Source organism: Struthio camelus, chromosome 1 (genome assembly GCF_040807025.1).
Source record: "Struthio camelus isolate bStrCam1 chromosome 1, bStrCam1.hap1, whole genome shotgun sequence".
Taxonomy (NCBI): Eukaryota; Metazoa; Chordata; class Aves; order Struthioniformes; family Struthionidae; genus Struthio; species Struthio camelus.
The window spans coordinates 357,348-376,918 of NC_090942.1; the positions used below are offsets into that span (position 1 = coordinate 357,348).

The 19,571-nt window shown below is 45.1% G+C and overlaps 1 protein-coding gene across 11 annotated transcripts in view; it reads left to right on the forward strand.

Annotated features, from left to right (window-relative positions):
• The window catches only part of SHANK3 (SH3 and multiple ankyrin repeat domains 3), a 385,552-nt gene that overhangs the window by 99,578 nt on the left and 266,403 nt on the right, over positions 1-19,571 (forward strand). For all 11 annotated transcript variants that reach the window (XM_068937006.1, XM_068937137.1, XM_068937086.1 and 8 more), the window contains exon 9: positions 7,291-7,357. In XM_068937006.1, the coding sequence (XP_068793107.1) occupies positions 7,291-7,357 (67 nt within the window). The remainder of the gene's footprint in view (positions 1-7,290; positions 7,358-19,571) is intronic.

The window sequence follows — 19,571 nt, forward strand, 5'->3', positions numbered from 1 at the left end:
TGCTCATGCACAGGAGGTCTGTCTATTGCTTCTAGGAAATGTTGGGTCTACAGTGTAGTCATGCAATGACTGACCCCAAAGACACTTCCTGAAAGTATCAGACTAGCTGCATCTGTGCAATATAATCACAGTACACATCGCTGTGAATGTATCTAGAATTTCTGCTCATATGGCAGCCCAGATGGAGCTACCATATGTAAGCAGTAGGAATGACCTAGTAGGATTGCCAGATTTCTGGAAATCTAGAACAAATATAGAAAATGCTTGAAGTTTGCTTGACCAAGTAAAGGTAGACAACTTTGGAAAAAAATCCAGACATACAGTGGCGCTACCTGAATAAATAAATTGTAGTGATAAAAAGAATCTCTGTTGTCTAGGATAATGGAGAGGTAGAACACCATCAACAGTAGAAAACCTCCATAGCTGGCAAAGTCTTGGGGAAAGTAATACAGAAATGACTGATAACACAGTGTAGTATGTTTACCGGATGCTTCTCAGAGCTTTGAGAATAACTGAGGTACAAAATTATGCGAAAATACCAGCATTTTCAGAGCAGTCTGGCATCTACTCAGTATTCTTCTGTGCTTCATCCGGGCAATTTCTTTTTGAAAGAATCATCAAGAAACCTAAACTCCTACCATGGAACTTTGTCTGCACCTCCCTCTTTTCCTTCCCGCTTCCTAGCCAACTTCTTTGTCAACTGGGAGCTTCCCTCACCTCAGGCACATACCACGTGGACTCTGTGACCCATGGCTAGTTGATATGTTTTGGTACTCCTCTATATCTCCAAGGTCCCCACTCCCCTTCCCTTTGAGAAGACAGTATTCTCTTTGAGAAGACTATACTACCAAAAGTGGCAGCGTGTCTGTTAGCTTCAAATGCCACAGGATCAGTCCCTTCCTTGGTACAGGGGAACAGCGCTTTACCAAGGATATTTTTAGGGACTGAAGGGCCAATAAGGGTGGAAATCCACTCTGGACCTAGGAAGGTCCATATTTGTGTGTGGCAATTCAAGGGGATTCTATGCACTATTGTACTGTCATTGCACAAGGAAAGCTGCATCACCTTTTTTAATGTTCAGGATCGTTATTCTTCACGTTTCCCATGCAAAATACCTGCACTGCAGGTTGGCCAGGACTGTTACCCCTGGAGGTCTTCCTCTCTGAGCCCTCCTCAGGACTGCTGAGATCCTGGCCATGGTGGCAGCCACCTTCAGGTGGGACTGGGTAACCTCATACCCTTTAACGGGCAGCTCAGTGAGTACAGTGATGACCTGTCTTTCAACAGCACTGCTAGCTAGATGGGCATCAGGTTTCTATAGGAAAGCTCTCCTCTGATCCTTAGGAAATTTCATCAAAATTGACCTGGTATCCCTTTGTGTTGTGGTTCTTTCTCACCTGAAAAATTGTGAAACTCAGAGCTGGAGTTGCATCCTGTCATGACTTGCGAGGCAGTCTGAGCATGTGTGCTGGTGGGGACTCACGTGGCATCTGTTGAATGGAGGTAGCTACAGGCAGATTCATTATCCCTTCCACAGATCGGTGCTCGTTTGAGAGTGGAAGCTGAGGGTCTCTCCCAGACGCGCTCCCTGCCTGCACATGCCTGCTATGTGTGTTTGCACAGCTGTGTCTGCAGGTTCTGCAGCGTGAGAAGGACGCAGGCTGCGATTGCAGCTGTCTCGGTGGAGTTTGATCTCCAGGGCTTTTTTCCTGCCTGCTAATAGCAGGGAGGCTCCTGCTTGGTGCTCCTACTCTCACTGGATCCATTCTTCATATAACGTATGCTTGCTCTCTTCCTTTGCCAAGCACTTTCGCCCTCCTGTCTGGGGTACCTCTTGGAGCTGAAAGACACGGTAGCTTTGGGTAGTTCCCAAAGCTCAATACATCCATCTGAGATCCATCTTGGCGCTCCTTCCTGTTTCATGATTCAGTGCAAGGAGGTAACAGGGCCTACAGTATGAATGTATAGTGACAAAACAGAACAAGAATAATTAACTGTTATTATAAAGGCAGGCCCAGAATAAAAACCCAGTTAAGTGCCATAGTTTAATGTTGTGTTACCAGTGTCTGTGTGTCTTTGGTTTATGTTTGTTGGTAGAAAGGTGACTGCATACCTCTGATAGAAACCTGTGCTAAGGGGAGCAAGGAGGCAGCAGTCCTTGCTCTTGGCCTGGTACAGTGGCCTGGCTCTGGGGATGGAGGTGCCAGCTGTGCTGAAGCCCTGGACACTGCAGACATGAGTTTCATTGGTTTTTCTTTGGTAGCACTGGACACCCTCAGTGTGATGCAAGAGGTGGGTTTGTAGATAGCTGAGATGTGACCATTCCCACTGACATGAAGTGCGTCAGTAGTTTGCAGATGGACCCTCCGTACTGTTACACCTTGGCATACTGGTACGGTGTTCATGGTAAATCCTCATTTATTACCCTAGTTCCATGACACCGAACCTGTCGTGAAGAGGGTTGTAGAGGCTGGGGAATCTTCCCTTGGTTTTATGCAGAATAGTGGGTATACGTGAAACTGCTGTGATGTGTGCATATCCTACCTGACCACCTTTGAGTTTTCTCTGTAGACAAGCCACTCTGTAGAGGATATTACAGAACAGAGGGCATGGGGACACAGGTTTCTTCCTTGTCCTCCTCTGGCTGGAGAAGGCAAGTGCCTAGTGCACAGAAGAAGCAGCAGTTTCATCCCTCTGACCTCTCCTGTGGACAACTTAGCTTTGGTCACAGTCATGACTTGCGGTTCCTCTTGCTGCTGCCACGCAAGGCATCCATTTGCTCTTGGATCAGGAGTGGATGTATCCCCTGAACTGGGCAATGGGGAACAGAAGAGTGGGTGTCCTGTCTGCGTTGTGGAGCAGCAGCAGGGCACATGTAAGAGCGATCGTGGGGCACGTGCAGATATGTGCTAGAGGACTGTAGTGTGTAGAGGCAGTAGCAGTGCAGCAGACCTGCCCTGCTGCAGATAGACGAATGTGCAGAGATGTTTTCACAGTACTGTTATCCACAGAGTCTGGCTTAGATCTCACAGCTGTGACTCTTCCCAAGAATACTTGAATGAGCTTTCTATTTTCTGCTCTTAACTTCTGAGTCCTTATGAGTACACTGATACTACATACAGCACAGCCTGTTCAGATGCCCCTCCTTCTTTATTTTCTCTTTTAGAAAACACTGAATTTATCTAAAAAGGTAAAAATAAACAAACTGCTGTTAGAGTAAAAAGCATAGTCACTTTGATAGCATGCTATGGAATGAGTCAAGGTGTAAAAGCATTTAAGAAAATAATCACGTGCTGTGGCCATAATATGGCTGTGTCTTGTGCAATCTGAATATGGATTTTCATTGCTCATTTTGTGGCATGCAGGAGGACAAATTCTTCTACATGTGTAGCATAAGGGCAAAACATGGTGAGAAATGCCCTTTGCATAGTATCTATTATTTCCAGAGTATCAATAGGATAAGTAGTTTGGCTATGATGTTAAGAGGGCATTCCTATGTAGGACATCTCGCTTTTTGTTTGAAATAAAATCGTGTATCTTCTATGGGGAAGTCAGAACATTTTTTCTGGTGTAATCACCAATTCCTCCCACTTTGTTTTACAAGCACTATAAATTTTAGCTTTGAAATGTAAATGAACAAATAAAAATCTATTTTCAGCAGTTTCCATCTATGAAACTCCTTTTTCATGTTTTCCTGTCCCCCAGAAGGAATTACTTTTTCACTTGGAACAGTTCACTGATGCGGTCTGTTGTGCAGTCTCTCAAACCATTTCATCAGTGCAATTGCATCGAGCAAACTGGCGCTGGGGCAGGAATGAGCAGACGGGCGCAGAAACGTCTCAAGTGGTTTCACAGGAGGGGAAGTCAGTGTGCGGTGAAGCCCCAGCTGAGGTGTGGAGTACAATGCAATAAGTGAAATCCTTTCATCTCCTTTGCTTTTTCCTAGTTGGATTGAAAAATATAACCAGCAGGGCTCTTCTCCCTTCCTAGGGATTTACATGAGATTATATTCTTAGCAGACTTCTTATTCAGCATGTTTCTTCTCGCCTTTCCTGGAAGTCATAACACTGTCACGGCTATGAAAGGGAGCGCTTCTGTTGCCTGAACGCGGGGGTCTGGTGTCGGCTGTCTTGGTGCCCGAGACGTTCCTCTGGGGCTGGCAGACGCAACGGAGACCTGCGGGAGATCTCCCCCTCCTGCAGCGGCAGCTGGGGGCTAGGCGGGACACCCCAGCGTATGTGTGATGGCATTAACCGCTTATGTTGCGGCAAATAAATCCACCACAAAATTGTACATTTCAGGAATTATTCCCTATACATACATCTAATGAGACTGATAATTTGTACGTTGAATTTGGCTTTTCACGCAGACTGTAGGCCATATGTTAAATTGTACATTTGAGGAAGGCTGAAGTTCAGATGCTTTTTCTAAAAACTCCTTCCCAGTCTTTTGTCAGTTTGGGTATTTTTGCCGTCAAACTTTCCCAAAATGCAATTCATTTGTCCTTCTGTATAGACATTTTCCTCCTAGCCCGTTTAAAGAATGTGACCTTTGGAAGAGTAGACCTTACATGAGTGTGTGTGTGTGTGTGTGTGTGTATATATATATATATATATATATATGTGTATATATATATATATATATATATATGATATAGAGAGAACGAGAGAATGAGCGATTGCAATTTGAGGCAAGCTTGGGGGAGAATAGTGATTATTACTTGATTTTTTTTCTCTGCTCCTGTGGCCTAATTTTCAGAATGCGAAAAGGAAGATTTGCTTTCTTCCAGAGCTGATCTCTTCCAATTTTGACTGAGGAGTTAGAACATGGTTTCTAGGCCACAGAAGAGGAAAAAAGTCATATAAACGTTGTTGAGCTGAGGATAGTAAGACTATTTCTGCTGATAAAGGATCGTAGTAGAGAGGTGTGTGTGGTGTACTGAGTCACTAAGTTAAATATATCCTTTCATCACAAGTTAGTGGTAAAATGCAAATGAAACTCGTATTTCTAAAAGCTGCTCTTGTAGGAGGGCAGGAAAATGTTTTAACAGACAGCTGGAGTTGCCAGTGTTGCTGTTGACTTGGTCAGTGTCTGGAAGAGTTTGTTTTCCACTGACTACCTGATCGAATATGTTTGTCTCAAGTATCACAGAATCATAGAACGGTTGAGATTGGCAGGGACCTCTGGGGATCAGCTAGCCAACCCCCCTGCTCAAGCAGGGTCACCTAAAGCAGACTGGCCAGGACTGAGACCAGTCATATTTTGAACATCTCCAAGGATGGAGAGTCCACTACCTCTCTGGGCAACCTGCTCCAGTGCTCTGTCACCCTCACAGTCAAGAAGTGCTTTTTGGCTTCAAGTGGCATTTCCTGTTGTTCAATTAGTGCCCAAACCCTGAAGTTTAAATTAAAAAAAAAAAAAAAAAAAGGAGGGGGAGGGTGACAGTCCTAGGATGAACAAATGTGGCCATCGTTTGTTGTTAACAAAGGAGTTTATTTGGATATAACCAGTGACACACACTGGATTTATCTTCAAAAAAGAAATGCCCTCTGCATCTCAACTCCCTTCTAGTGACTTGTGTTTGGCTTTCGGGAAAGCTCTGAGAGTTATTTTGGAGATGTACAAAAGGGACATACATCTGCCGCCGGAGAGTGTGTAGAGTCGGAGATGGGAGCGGGTCTGAGGCAGGCGGTTATGGACCAGCTGCACTACTCTTGGGTTAATTAAGGTGCTTGTACTTTAGCTGAGGGCTTCTAATGATCTGAGCTGGGGTGTTGGACATGCAAAGGGAAAGCAGGATGTGTAAGGACTGAGGGAGGGAATTTGTTCCTAGTGTAGTATTTCTATAAAACATCTGGGAAAGGCCAGATAAAGATGTGAGGTGGTCACATAGCAGTGCTGGGCACAGGGAGGGTGGGAAGAATTCCCGTCCAGGCTGTCCAGTGCTCCCAGACAGCGATTCTGCATCATGGCCATGTCACGGCACGCGCAGTGTCCTTGCAAAATCAGCAGCAGTATCTCAGCCTCTTCTTAAAAACATTTTCAGTCTCTAACCAACAACACTTTGTTTTTACCTGGAATCAACCTGATCCAGCTGCTTTTCATTCCCAAACTACTTGTCGGTGCTACTGAGTGAAGGCATGGCCCTAAGGAGGGAAACAATGATTGGGATGGACTGGGTTTGCTGGGAATGGTAGGGTAAATGCAGAGATGGCTGTGTTTTGGAGGGGCAGGTGCAGACTCAACCAGTTCAGTCCTGCATAGTTCTCTCAGTTTAATTTCCTGAGGACTAATGATGGATTTCATGTACTCTATCCATCTTGCTGTGGTTCTTTGGCATTTTAAAAGAATATTTTTGGACTTTCTTCTGAAAAAATTGGATTGTTCTGCCTTACTAGCTATGATGCTATGCTGCTTTTTTTTTCCAAATACGTGAAAAATCAACGAAGAGTTCAAGTACTGTCATTAATCTATCCACTGAACGCTTGCTTCAGGAGAGTAGTACTTCAGTCTCTCTCCTCTTACTTGTATGTTAACCGACCTTCTTGAAGACTGATAGCATTTTGCCATTTCCCAGGATGTGAGCATCTGCAGAAGCAATTCCTGGAATCAGACACAACAGTTTTCTCTGTGTGTTTCCTTGGCAGATTTCACATTCTGCTTCCCCTCTTTCCTTGTTCCTTTGAGATTTTTTTTTTTAAGATTCTTCATGTGGAGAGAAACTACAGGATGGGTGGTGGGAAAAGCAATATCTAACGTTGATTTAAAATGCTGTGACTTTTCTGGGGCAAGCTGCTGCAGCAGCTTTCTGAATGGAAGTGGTTCCTCAGCCTGCACAGCTTGGAGCGTGTATGAGTTAATCCCGTGGATCCATTCAGGTAAGACATGCAGAGAGCTCGGTTGCTGGTAAGTTGCCTTCTTTCGTCAGCTATGATTCACTGCAAAACTTCAGGCTTGAGAACATCTTGTCAGTACCTAGAAGACCTGAAATTAATTCCTAGCTGGTATTAGGAATATCATCAAACTCTTAAGAGGATGGGAATGGTTATCTCTGAGCTATTCACCACCCTCCCATTGCACAAGTCATTGACATACATTCTTCCTGCAGTGCTGACAGCATACTTCCACCTTGGGGTTACTGACTGGGTTAGCTGAGGCAGAACAATTGTTGGCTCTTCATCCCCCATGGAAAGCAGCTGTTATTGGTCCATATGGCATAATCTGTGCAAGCAGGCGCAGGATTAGTGCTGTTCAGAACCACTCAACTGTCTTCCTTTCCTCTCTTTTCAGGTGGCCATCATTGCAGGAAATTTTGAATTGGCTGAAATCATCAAAACCCACAAAGAGTCCGATGTTGGTGAGTTTTACCTTTCTTTCTCCCTCCATTTTTCCCCTTTTTAATCTTACTTTAGAGTCTAGGGCAATTTGAACATAAATATGTTAACTGGTGGTGTCCTGGTGCTGCCTATCGTGATCAGGAGAAGCTGCAGCTTGCAGCTAGTTTTGGATGTTGGGAGTGGCAGTACAGATCTGCTTTCCTCCTGAAGCCATCGGTGTCGAGTTTGTTTTTCCAGTGCAGTGTTTGCTTATGACAGCTGAGGTGGCCATGCTAAAGAATTAGCCAAACCATTAGCCTGGAATAAGTCTGGAAAGCTCTTCTTTAAAATTCCCTGTCTATTTCTCTTCCTTTGCATCCTTGATACCATTTCTTACTAGAGATCCTCTCCTGCTAAGGCTGTTAATTGGGCTTGGTGCCAGAAGGGGATATGTCCTCTGTTTTAGCTGTGCTAATGGTTATGGAGCTGCCCCACACTAATGTTCCTATGAGTAGAAGTGGAGTGGCATCTGTTCTAGTTGTACTTGCTTTCTTACAGAGGGATATTTTTGTATTCTCTGCTCAGTCTCTTTCCTTGAAACATCTATCCTGTCCCTCTGTACTATAGATGTTATCATGCTGTGTGTTATATGCCATGCAAAACTGAGCTTCGGGTCAGGCGTAAAGTCATACCACCTCTTGCGCCTTCTTGAATTCTTCTGAGAAGTTAACTGGTTTGGAGCTCTCTAGAGCAATGTAAGTGCCAAAGTGATTTACCCTGTTGAAGAGTTAGTTCTCTATATGCACTGCCACAGAAGGCACAGGAGTTATCAGGACAGCAAGTGAAAAAAGACTTCCGGAGTTTGAAACAGCCAGCAAGTAACGGGCTTGGTTATTGGAAGTGGCCATGAATCTAGAAAGCTGGACTTAAGATATCCTTGTATCACTTTTTTTCTTAGCTAGCTATCACTGATCATTATAAACAGCTGCTGAAAATTTTTTGAGAAGATATAAAATTCAGGGCACAGGAAAAGCCTAAAAATTCCTTATAACTACATTAATGAACAGTGCTTGCAAGAAAGCCAACCCATTAATTCAAGGTGAAAGAGATTGGCTTGGCTTTGAGAGGGGGTTTGGACTAGATGACCTCCAAAGGTCCCTTTCAACCTAAATTATTCTATGATTGAATCTGTATCTGTGATTGAAAGGCTTAATTTTTTTATTGAAAAAGCGTAAGGAGAAAGGGCATGAAAACATGTCAGGTCAGAATAAATTGTTCATGTTTAGATATATCTGTTTATATAAAATAGGTCAGATAACAGTTGCAAAACCAATCATACACAAACCAGCAGGTCCAGATGGTATCCACCTGGGGTCAATGGAACTAGCAAATGAACTTTCCAAGGAAAGAGAAATTATTTTTTGAAGTTTATTAAGAACTGAGTAGTACAAATGACTGACTCGAAGAAAGCAGATTGGCATTATTCGGTGTGAAGAAGGTGGCAGAACCCGGTTGTTTTTTCCTTTTCTTTGGTAGTACTATCAAAACAGTGGAAGAAATACTGAAACTGAGAATCTGGTAGAAAAGGGTGGCATAATGCAACATTGCCCATGGTAGTTCTTGGAGAAATCTTCTCCAAGTTTCCAGTGTTAAGCTGCACTTATCTGGCTGTGAGACAAGCATTAGTGGCCCCAGCCATGAGAAATACTGAGAAGACTTGCTTTCTTGAGGTTGTGGAAGGGAACCTTTGGTGAGGCCTCACCTGGAGTACTGTGTCCAGTTCTGGGCTCCCCAGTACAAGACAGACATGGCACTCCTGGACAGAGTCCAGCGGAGGGCTACCAAGATGATGAGGGGACTGGAGCACCTCTCCTCCGAAGAAAGACTGCAAGAGCTGGGCCTGTTCAGCCTGGAGAAGAGAAGATTGAGAGGGGATCTCATCAACATGTACAAGTATTTGAAGGGGGAGTGTCAAGAGGATGAGGCCAGCCTCTTCTCCGTGGTGCCCAGCAACAGGACAAGAGGCAACGGGCAGAAACTGAACCACAGGAAGTTCCACCTGAACCTGAGAAAAAACTTCTTGATTGTGAGGGTGTCAGAGCATTGGAACAGGTTGCCCAGAGAGGTGGTGGAGTCTCCTTCGCTGGAGATATTCAAAAGCCATCTGGATGTGATCCTGGGCAATATGCTCTAGAGGACCCTGCTTGAGCAGGGAGGTTGGACTAGATGATCTCCAGAGGTCCCTTCCAACCTCAACAGTTCTGTGATTCTGTGAAGACGATTAGCAATAGCTTCCACTGACACCCCATAGCATGTAGCTGTACTCTTTGGCTTTTAGGGCATACATCAGTGTTTCAGTTTGGATCAAGAGTGCACTTATGAACGGGAGCTGCTTGTCCCCACTTGCTGTGTTTTGTCTCATGCTGCACAGCAAGGCTGCAAGATGTGAACTTAATTTCTTTCAGGAGAAAATAACCCAGAAGATGTGGTGCAAAAACACACCTGATGTGCTCCATATGATAACAGGCATTCAGCCCATGGATCTAGGGTGGATGTAGTTTGAAGTAAAATGCCCCAAAAGTGCACGGTGTGAATGCTGGGCTCAGTCAGTGCCAGCTGTTGGTCTTTACAGATCCCCACTGGGCTGCAGGACCTTGTCGTGCAGGCTTAGCTGAGGTTTCCTGTGTTCGGGTTTCAGTCCCTTCAGTCAGCGCAGGCAGTGAGAGAGCTGCTTATTTTATCACAGCCACCAGCACTGAGCTCAAAGAAAGTCGGACTTGGAAGGCTTCAAACCCAGGGAGGGAGGACATGCTTTTACAAACAGAAAATGCTTTGTGGATACTGTGGAAGTTGGGCTGTTCCATTGTTTCTGTTTTTTTCCAATTCTCATGTATTACGGGTGTGTAGACAAAGAACGACACACAGAGAAAGAACAGGGTTTGCTGCTCTTAGTTGAACCTGAGAGCTTGGATCGCAAGGACTTGTTAGTGTCACGACAGACCCTCTATGTGCTTCAAGCAGTGTTTTGTGGTACCTCTTGGTCAATGCAGTCTCTGCTGTTGCCCGCACAGGAACCATGTCTTCGGAGTGGCAAGGGCAGCCCTAACCCTCTTCCTTAGCAGAGGGTTTCCTCGGGTAAAGCCGGAGAGCCTTGCCTCTACCTGCTCCAGGCAGATTTGGGAGTTCTTGGTTAAGCACTATTACTGGTAATGATTTTGAGAAATGCTTAGGCTGCCTCCACTAGCAACCTTGAATTAATTACTGCAGTAGCTGTGAATGTGGCAGCTCACCTCCCAAGTGATCCTGAGCCATGTGTCTAGTTCCCACCACAGCACCTGGGGATGGCAATGCAGAAAGGCTGCATGTTTAATAGGAACACCTAGAGCTGGTCAGTGGGAAACAATGCAAGCAGGATTGCGTCTGAACCTCGGTGCCTCTCTGGAGGGCCGGTGCTTGTCTCATGGCTTGTCTTTTTGGTTGTCCCCTTAGGATTGAAGTCTTAAATCCACATCTGCGTTGTCACTCAAATGTGTAACTCCTGTTAATAAACTCAAGTGTGTGCCACATAACCTATCTTCCATAAAAATGGATACGCATAAAAATATTGTACAGTATAATGTATTATTAACTGTACATCATTTTTTTAATCCCATGTCAGTTTCTTTTTATTTTTCCTGATCCATCGTTTTTTGGGAGTTTTCTTAGCCTGCAAGTTTTAAAGTGTTTGTTTCAGCCAATTAGTAGCTGTTTATACTTTGTCATCATGATGTGATGCAAGTGCCCCTTCCTGCTTCTTTTAGAATATATTTCTGTATCTCCAAAGCAACCAAATGGTTTTTTTCAAGTTTCTCCTATTCTGCTAGCCTTTTTTACTTTCATGTTTTTATCTCCCTTTATCAATTTTCAGATTATTGTAACTTCATATTGACTTCAATTATTTTCCATAATTACAAAGTAAATATACTCTGCAATTCCAGTTGCTGTCTTCGTTTTGTCACTTTTGTCCAAATAGACATCTAACTATAGTTGCGTTATTTAAACTCCTCATTTTCATTCATATTTCTCTCTCCCCACGTGAAAGTAGATATGGAGGAAATAATGTAACTTCAGTTCAATGCTGAGAAATTAATCTTAAGTGTTGCATGTACGTAAGACTGGTTGAAGCTATCTTCCCTTTTCTTATGCTAAATATAATCAGGTCATGCTTCGTGGTCACTAAGCAACCACCAACTTCCAGTCAAAGGAATTAATTCATTATCAGTCATAATGAGGCCCAAAATAGTTATCCTGTATTAGGTGGAATACCGCTTTTCTCAGAGAATGATGATCTACAACTCTGCATGAAATCACCAGCATTTGTTTGTCAAACTGTAGTACCCCACTGCAACACTTATTTTCCTTATGTGATGACAGGCAGCGCTGGGAGAGTAATACATCCACTTTGCTCTGGTTCTGCAGTCTCAGTGGCCCCACAACGGTTCTTGCTCCTGGGCTGTGTTAGTATCTTGGCCCATGTTTGTTCAAGATCTTACAGTTCTTGGATACCGTTAGCTCTAAATGGTCGAGCATTGCTGGCAGATCCTTCCTCTCTCCTGCTACTTTGGGTAGATTTTTTCAATGTATTTGGACATACAAAGACGAAGATTGGACCTAGTGAGGTTCAGAAAATCACCCAGTCATCTCACTCCTCATTAGATATCCCTTTATCATTACCAGTCCAGTCATCCTTCCCTGGTGGAGAGATGATCAGTAGTGCATGTCCTGTGATGCATGTGACCCAGCCTTACTCACTCCGTTCTCTGTGTGCACTGACACCAGGATATTAATTTAGACTATGAAATGTTAGGGAGATTATATGAGACTTTGGGTGTTGTATTGTCAGTTGTTGCTGAGAAATCCCCGCTTTGTGGCATTTTATAGCTCAAACCAAAGAACAAGTTATGAGTAAGTTATTTCTCAGTAATGAGGGTGTCCTGGAGCTAACCTAAGACCTTTCATTCTCCTTGTCCTTTGAGTGCTCTCCATACTGGAAAGCTGTCCCAGGTATCACCACTGCACTATGAAGCTGTTTCTCAGGAGCTGTCTGTGGGAGCTCATCTGGAATTACCCCCGAGATGAAAAAAGTAAAATCTTCCAATTCTACTGATTATTCCTTTTCTCCCCCTTAAAGAGATAAGGATTTGAAAGGTCCGTTTAAAAGATGCATTTTGCTTCCCTTGGGCACTATGACTTCATATCACTTGCTGCTAAAATCCAATAGCTTGGTCCTAATATTCACCTTTGCTGAAACATCCGTGAAGAGCATAGAAGTTAAGCCTCTGACTTGGAGCTTGGGCCCATTCTTGTTCAGCGGTGCACACTTGCTCTCCTATGGACATGAGGAGAAATGCGGTGGTTTTGGGCTAGCATCATGTGAGGATCAGGACATGTATGTTTCAAAGTCTCATTTTCTTTTCCATGCTTGTTCTCAATGTATTTCTGTTCCATAAGTATGTCCAGTTTCCCCTTGAACCTGTGTAACCTTCTGGTATCCACAGGTGCCTGTAGCAAGGAGTCCACATCTCAACTACTCTTGCATTGAGATCCACCTCCTCAATTTTTATTTTGCTTTTGTTTTGTTTTCATCCCATCAGCTGCCACTTTCACTTGGAAGAGAGACATAAACAGCTAATTCATGTCCACCCATCTCTGTGCCTTCCATCATCTCTCATTTCCATTGTTTTCCTTCCAAGATGAAGAGTCTGAGCTGCTGAACTTCTCCTTTTATGAGGGAAATGTGATGCCATTTCAGCTCTCTGACCATCCCTGGTGCCCTTGTCTGAACATCTTGGGGCTCTACTATATACTTTTTGAGATGGAGGAGTTCTACAGTGGTGTAAGGATGTCTGCTTTGTTTTCTAGTTTTTTTGTAATGATTTCTTGTGGTTGAATAGTGTTTCCAACCACTACCAAGCTCTGAGGTAACTTTTTCTTGAAGCTGCACTATAGAATGGAATAGAATGGCTCAGATAAACACTTATGAAAAGCAAAAATAGAGGTTATGATATACATTTTTTCTTCATTTCTAGCCTTTTTCCTTGACCCCTTTTCAGAGAAATTTTTAGAAAGTGCTAAATAAGTAGATGTTGAAAAGTTTTGTATGGAAGCCATAAATAAGTTCTTGTATGATGGAAAGCTTTATTTCTTTTCTTCTAATTGTGTCAAATTTCCTGGAACGTATAATGGATGTAGATGTTCTTGCTGAGCTTATTCTATTTATAAGGATAATAGGAAATCTGTAACCTGGTAATGGCCAAGAGATAAGAGGATAGTCAGAGAAGGATAACTTTCTATGTTCCCTTGCTTCTTATGTGCCTTCTACAAACATTTTTTGCTCGCTGTTGTCAGACAGAATATTAAGCTACGTGAAGTCTCAGTCTGACCAGTTCAGCAGTTCCTACAAGAAGGGTATGATTCTCTACAAAAATGCAGTGAAATATGGTGGAACAACTGGAACAGCTCCAAGGGCCTGCCACGAGTTGGTTTTGTTCAGTTACCCCAGGGAAGGCCTCAGTTTCGTGCTCTTCTTCACATAGCAAGCCATTTTTCTTATCCGGTTAGGTCACAAGAAGGACCCATCTTTTCATGACACATTTTTGGTATAGAATCCTTTCCTGAATCCTGCTGTACCTTTTCCAGTCTTCAAAGTTGTCTGATAGAGTACATTGCAAATTTAAGAAACTGGTTCAGTTGCATCTTTTTCTAGCTGGATGAGAACTGACTCACCTTAAGCTATCATTGATTCAGCAGCTTGACCCTGTGGAAAGACTAAAAGAAGTTAACAAAAAAAATTTAACTTAAATTTAGTATTCACAGGGACTGTGCTGGATGCTTTGTGAGCCTGCCACCGGGATGCTCCTATGTCCATCTCTTTGAGAGAGCTCTTAGCCATCCCTCCTGCAGAGCCCTCTGCAGTTGAGAGGATGCTGTCAGTGCTCTGGGGACCATATGCCTAATCAAGGATAAAGTCATAGGAGAGCTTTCTTTTTTTCATTGTGAGTTTGAAAAATTCCTCAAAAAGCTACTGATGGAACAATAAATTTTAAGACCAGAATGACCCAGGTTTATCATCGTGTGGTGAAAACAGTAATGCTTGCACAAGTCTGTGCAAACTTTTTCATTAGAACTCTTTCCTAGTATATAAATTTGATTGTGATTGTGACCCTAACTTTCTCCTTGGCAAACCATGAATAGCTTCTGTTTCTTTATTTTCTTAATATAAGTCAGGTTTACCAGCTTCTGAACCATTGTCTGGGTTTCTTTTCAACTCTTTCTGGTTTTTAATGTTCTTTCTAGAAATGTGGACTGAATTTCGATTCATTTTTCCGTAATAACCTTGTGGATGAAGAGACAGTGCTACCCTTTTCAGGGGTTGATGCATCCATTGATTATGTTAGCTCTTCTGGTCATAGCATTGGTTTTGGAGCTCATCTTTAGGTGGCTGGTGTCAGGACTCATAGGCCTGTTTCGATCTTACTCCTTCTCAGGGAACAGTCATGTATTGTATGACCTACACTTGCGTTTCCCAGACACTTGATCTTGCAGCAAGCTCTGATGAAACATGTTCAAATGATTGCATCTTAACAAATGCCTGAGGTTTCACTGTGCCGATGGCCTGCCCTTGTATGTCATTCCACCAGTCTTTGCATCACCTGCACGTTTATTGCCAATGGTCTGTATTTTTCTAGGTCATTGATCAAGAGAAAAATATAAATATTACTGTACTAAGAGCTGAGTTATTAAATAATTGTCTTGGAAATGTCCCCAGTTGTTGTTCTCCATTAGCAATTCATTATCATGTATCTTATTGTTTGGATCTGTTGAAATGTGCCCTGGTAATTGTGCACAGTGGTAACATATAATCAGAATATCATTGGGGTGTCAAAAGTTTCATCCAAGCTTATTATATCAGCAGTTATTTTTGTCAGACTCTTAAAGCCATGTTGGCTGATATAAATTAAATTTGCATTCCTTTTATTTATTGGTAAGTGTCCCGTTTCATCTTTTCCAGGTTTTTCATAGAAATTATATGCGGCTAAGCCCTGTATAGTTATCTGAATCATCCCACTGACCCTTTCAAAGCTGCCTTCCAGTCCTCTGGATCTCTTAAAGAAGTCTTATAAATATAGGTCAATGAGGTGTTTTGCAAATTTTTTTGAACTTTGGCGTGGAAGTTTCTGATCTACTAATCTGAATGCACATAACTGAATAAATGTTGGATGCGCTGCCCTTGGAATTGATGGAGGGAAAAGTTTTAAACTCTTCATTTTGTTTTGTGTTTATTTTTTCCAGTAGAGAATTATGTATAGGAGTTATTTTCAAATACGGATCAAAAATACTCACTATTTTTTTTTTTCTAATTATCTGTTATCATCGTTGTTAGTTTCGCTGTGTCCTTTCTGCAACAGATTTGTGCAGTTGTTAGGATTTCCTCTGTGGGGATTTTAGCAATGGCCTAACAGTCCAAGCAGGATTTTTGATGAGCTGAATATAACAAGGTGAAACAGAGGAAAGAAAAATACACTAGGCAGAAAAAATTTCCAGTGTTGAGATGTATCAGGCTGATGGATTCTGTCTGAAGAGCAGAGCTGAAAAGTGTGTGTCATGCACTCCTCACAGGTGATTTCACAGCACGTTTGAGAATAGCTTGTAGGGGAAAACTAGCAGGTTTAATTAACCCATATTTTTAGCAATTTCAATTTAAGTTTTATAAACGCAGAGTAAAATCTTTTTCCAGTTATGAAGGGCTAGCACTCTCTGAGCAAAATGAGGCAAGAGACCTACATTAAGATGAAGGACTGAGGAGTGATGGGTGAGCAAGTTAGAAATTGGTGCGAGGAAGGAGAGAGCTCTGAGAGACCATGTCAAGGGATGAAGCATCAGGTATGAAGATCAGTAATTGAGAAGCAAGTGGAGATGACTGGAAAAATGATTTTTTTTTTTAATTAAAAATAATATAATGAGGCTGTAATTCCTTTCAGTGGACTACTTCTCAGTACAGAGGTAAATTAGCATCTCCCTCTTAGGAGCTGACAGGGCTGTCTGGTCTGCCTGATCACCTCTTACTTTCCTTTTCCTTTAGTTTTCATCCCTAGAAAAAACACCTGGAAGGTCCTTTGTAGTAGTATCTCTTTCCTGCATGGAGCAGAAGCCTGGGCGCAAGCCTGCCGTGCGGCGTGGGCCGCGTGAGCGGGGGGGATGCCTTCTCTTCGTTCTGCTTTGTAGTTTTCCACTATTAAAATGTAAATGTGGCCTCTCAGCTTGGAACTGTGGAGACATTTGCTCTTCGTATGCTTTTGCTCTTTTACATGAATATTTAACATTGAGCCAGTAAGTCTCTAATAACCTGAGCGTTGATTACACTTCAGTTCATTAGACTGCAGCACAGGGTTGTTGGAGCGTGGTCCAGATGCCGCGCCGGTGACGGCGCTGCGTTTCAGTGCCGGGAATCCCTCAGGGAGCCTTGGCATCCCGCACCTCACCTGAGCGACGAGAAGCGTTTTCGGGTCGAGAGTGATACGTCCCTCCTTCTGGAGGGCAAAAAAGCAAACAAGGGAGCGTCAGATTAGCCAGGCTGGCTAGAGCGCGGTTGTACTTCTTTGAGCAGCGCTGTCATGGTAACTGAAGTGATTCATTTTGCTGTGAGAAACCCAGTAAACATACTTTGATTAAACTCTTGAGAAGGTATAGAAAAGAATGCTCAAAACTGATTGTTCAGGTCATACCAAGTTTTTTCTTTATTGCTTTCGCTCTCCTCCCTTCCCCTTTGGGACAGAGAATTTTTGGGGACGGGGAGAGGAAGCCTTCTTCCAAATTGGTTTTTAGGCAGTAGCCTGACACTATCGTGCTTTTGGCAGCCGGCGGCTGGAGTTCAGGCTCAGTGGTTTATTATTATTACTAGTTTTAAGTGGGCTGAGGTGCAGTCAGCACCTGGTCTTGCAGCCCGCAGAGCTGTACGAGCTGCAGTGGTTCTTGTGTGCCCCCGGCTCTCCGGGACGCGTACGGCGGTTTTGGACATCAGGGCATGCCGGTCACGCTCTGCGGCCTCGCAAGAGCACCTCTGAGTCTCCTGGCGAGGATTTCACCTAGCAAACCCGGGCAAAATTGGCTCTTCCAGTTATAAATTGGTAGTATTAGGAAACTGTGTGCATAAGAACCGTCTCCAAGCCAAAATTCAGCGTCTGCCCTGTCAGTCCCTGGGCGGGGAGCAGCTCCTCAGGTCTCGGCTCGGGTCTGAGGTCTCTTCCTGACGAACCTGCTCATATTTTTTTCCGAATCTCAAGGACAGGGAGCCGCGTCCTGGGGCCGGGCGCGCCGCTCCTCCAGCCCTGTGGGCCTGCGGCTGGGCTGGCCGGCGGGACTCGGGGGCAGCAGCGAGGGCGAGTGCCGACACGCGTGTCCGCCTCTCCGTGGGACCGTGTGGAAACCTCCCGGGGTGCCGCGAGGGGCTCCGGCCCCCGCAGGGGTTTGCACCCCCTCCCCACCGGGCTGTCCTGTGCCCGCCAAGTTGGCACAGCAAAGCCTCCCCAGGACGCCCAAAGCAGCTGTGGTGGTCTTCTGCCATGGTGGAAACCTGCCTCGTTTCAACCAAACCACTCTTCTCCCTTGACTACCTTCTGTGAGGTGTCTGAGGACACGGGTATGCAGGCCAGCTGCCTCCCTGTCTTCCGGCTGTCAGGGGGTTTTCCTTGAACATCCATCTGTGTGAGCTCTCCGTCCCTGCCCACTCCCCATCGGGTGGCAGGACCGCAGACCTCTCCAGGAGCTGCCAGTCGGTGCAGGCTGCCGTGGGGATCGGGGCCACCCCGGTGTCTGGCAGCCCAGCGGCTGGCTGGGGTGGGACACGATGCTGGAGGGGGACGTGGTGCTTGTCTGTGCCGAGCCTGATGCTTCGGTCAGGAGGGGCCGCCGCTGGCTCCCACCGGCTCCCGTCGCCCTGAGCCAAGGCTTTCAGCTGGGACGCTGGTTCCCCCTCCTGCCGTCTCTTTTTAAGTATCCTCTTTCTGGTGAAGCGTGTGATTTCACCCCCCCAGGCCCTGCTGCGGTGGTGGAGGGCAGGCAGGAGGCAGGGTCCTGCAGTCTGGGGCCGGGGAGCGGGGCAAGGCCACCTTGCTCAATGTGTGTTTGAACTGTGTTGCAGAGAAGGACGTAGCTCCAGTGACCTATTTTTTCAATCGAACGAGGCCACGCTGCTGCGCTTGCAGTGGTGGCCCTCAATGACAGCCGGTGACGGAGGCAGGGTCGCAGCCCTCTCGCAGGCGCCCCACGGCGCGTCGTGGGAAGAGAGGGTCCTCTTGTGTGTCCAAGGCATCGGATGGGCCTAGGATTGCTGCGTGTCCCGGAGACGTGGCCACAGCGGCACAGATGTGGTTGGCCTGTTGTGAGGACGTGGCTGGTTCGTGCTGCCCTCCCCATGAGGGAGCCGCGGACTCTGACGGCTGCTCGGAGCAGGGAATCGCTGCCAGTTCAGCGCGTTCAACCCTCCTGCGAAGCTCTTGTCTTCTCTTCGTCTCCCACGGACAGCACAGGCTTTCCCCAATATTTTTTCTTTTGAGCTATGGAGTTCCTTGGGGAGAGAAATAAACAGGAAATCCCATGGGAGGGTTGTTGGTCCCTTGTTTGCTTCTCCTAGAAAAGGGCTCGGAGGCAATGTTAGAAAGGCAATAAAACTGATGCCTAGGGAGTTCCCAGCGCTGAGCCAGCCTCTGCTGCCAGTGCAGCGAGTGCGTTCTCCTTCAGATAGCCTGCCTGCATCATCGCCCTGCGTGCAAGGTGGCCTCGATTTTCTGTCGGCCGCAGCCCCCGGGCATGTGCCTGGTGCCTTTGCTGTCCTTGTGACTGTCGGCGGTGCCAAATGCTGATGTCCTGCTGGACTTTCTCATGCAAATAAGTGTACCCACAGGGCCCTTCAACACCAGACTGCCTCCAGTGGTTCCTTATTCATTTTGGGATCCGTTTTATAGGCTTGCCCCAGCCGACCTTCGATGTCGCATAGGTGTCTGTTCTGTCCTCTTTGCCCTCTGGCCGTGGCCAAGAGAATCTTCTCTTGCAGCAGCTCGTGTGTCCCTTGCTGTCTCCATCTCATTTCAGATCCCAGCGGAGAACGTGGATGTATCTCTCTGGCTATATCTAAATTCTGTCTTGTGAGCAGACCCAGGCTTGTGCTGTATCCAAGGGGCACAGCTTCCAGACAGGCTGGACATAAGACTGTGCTTA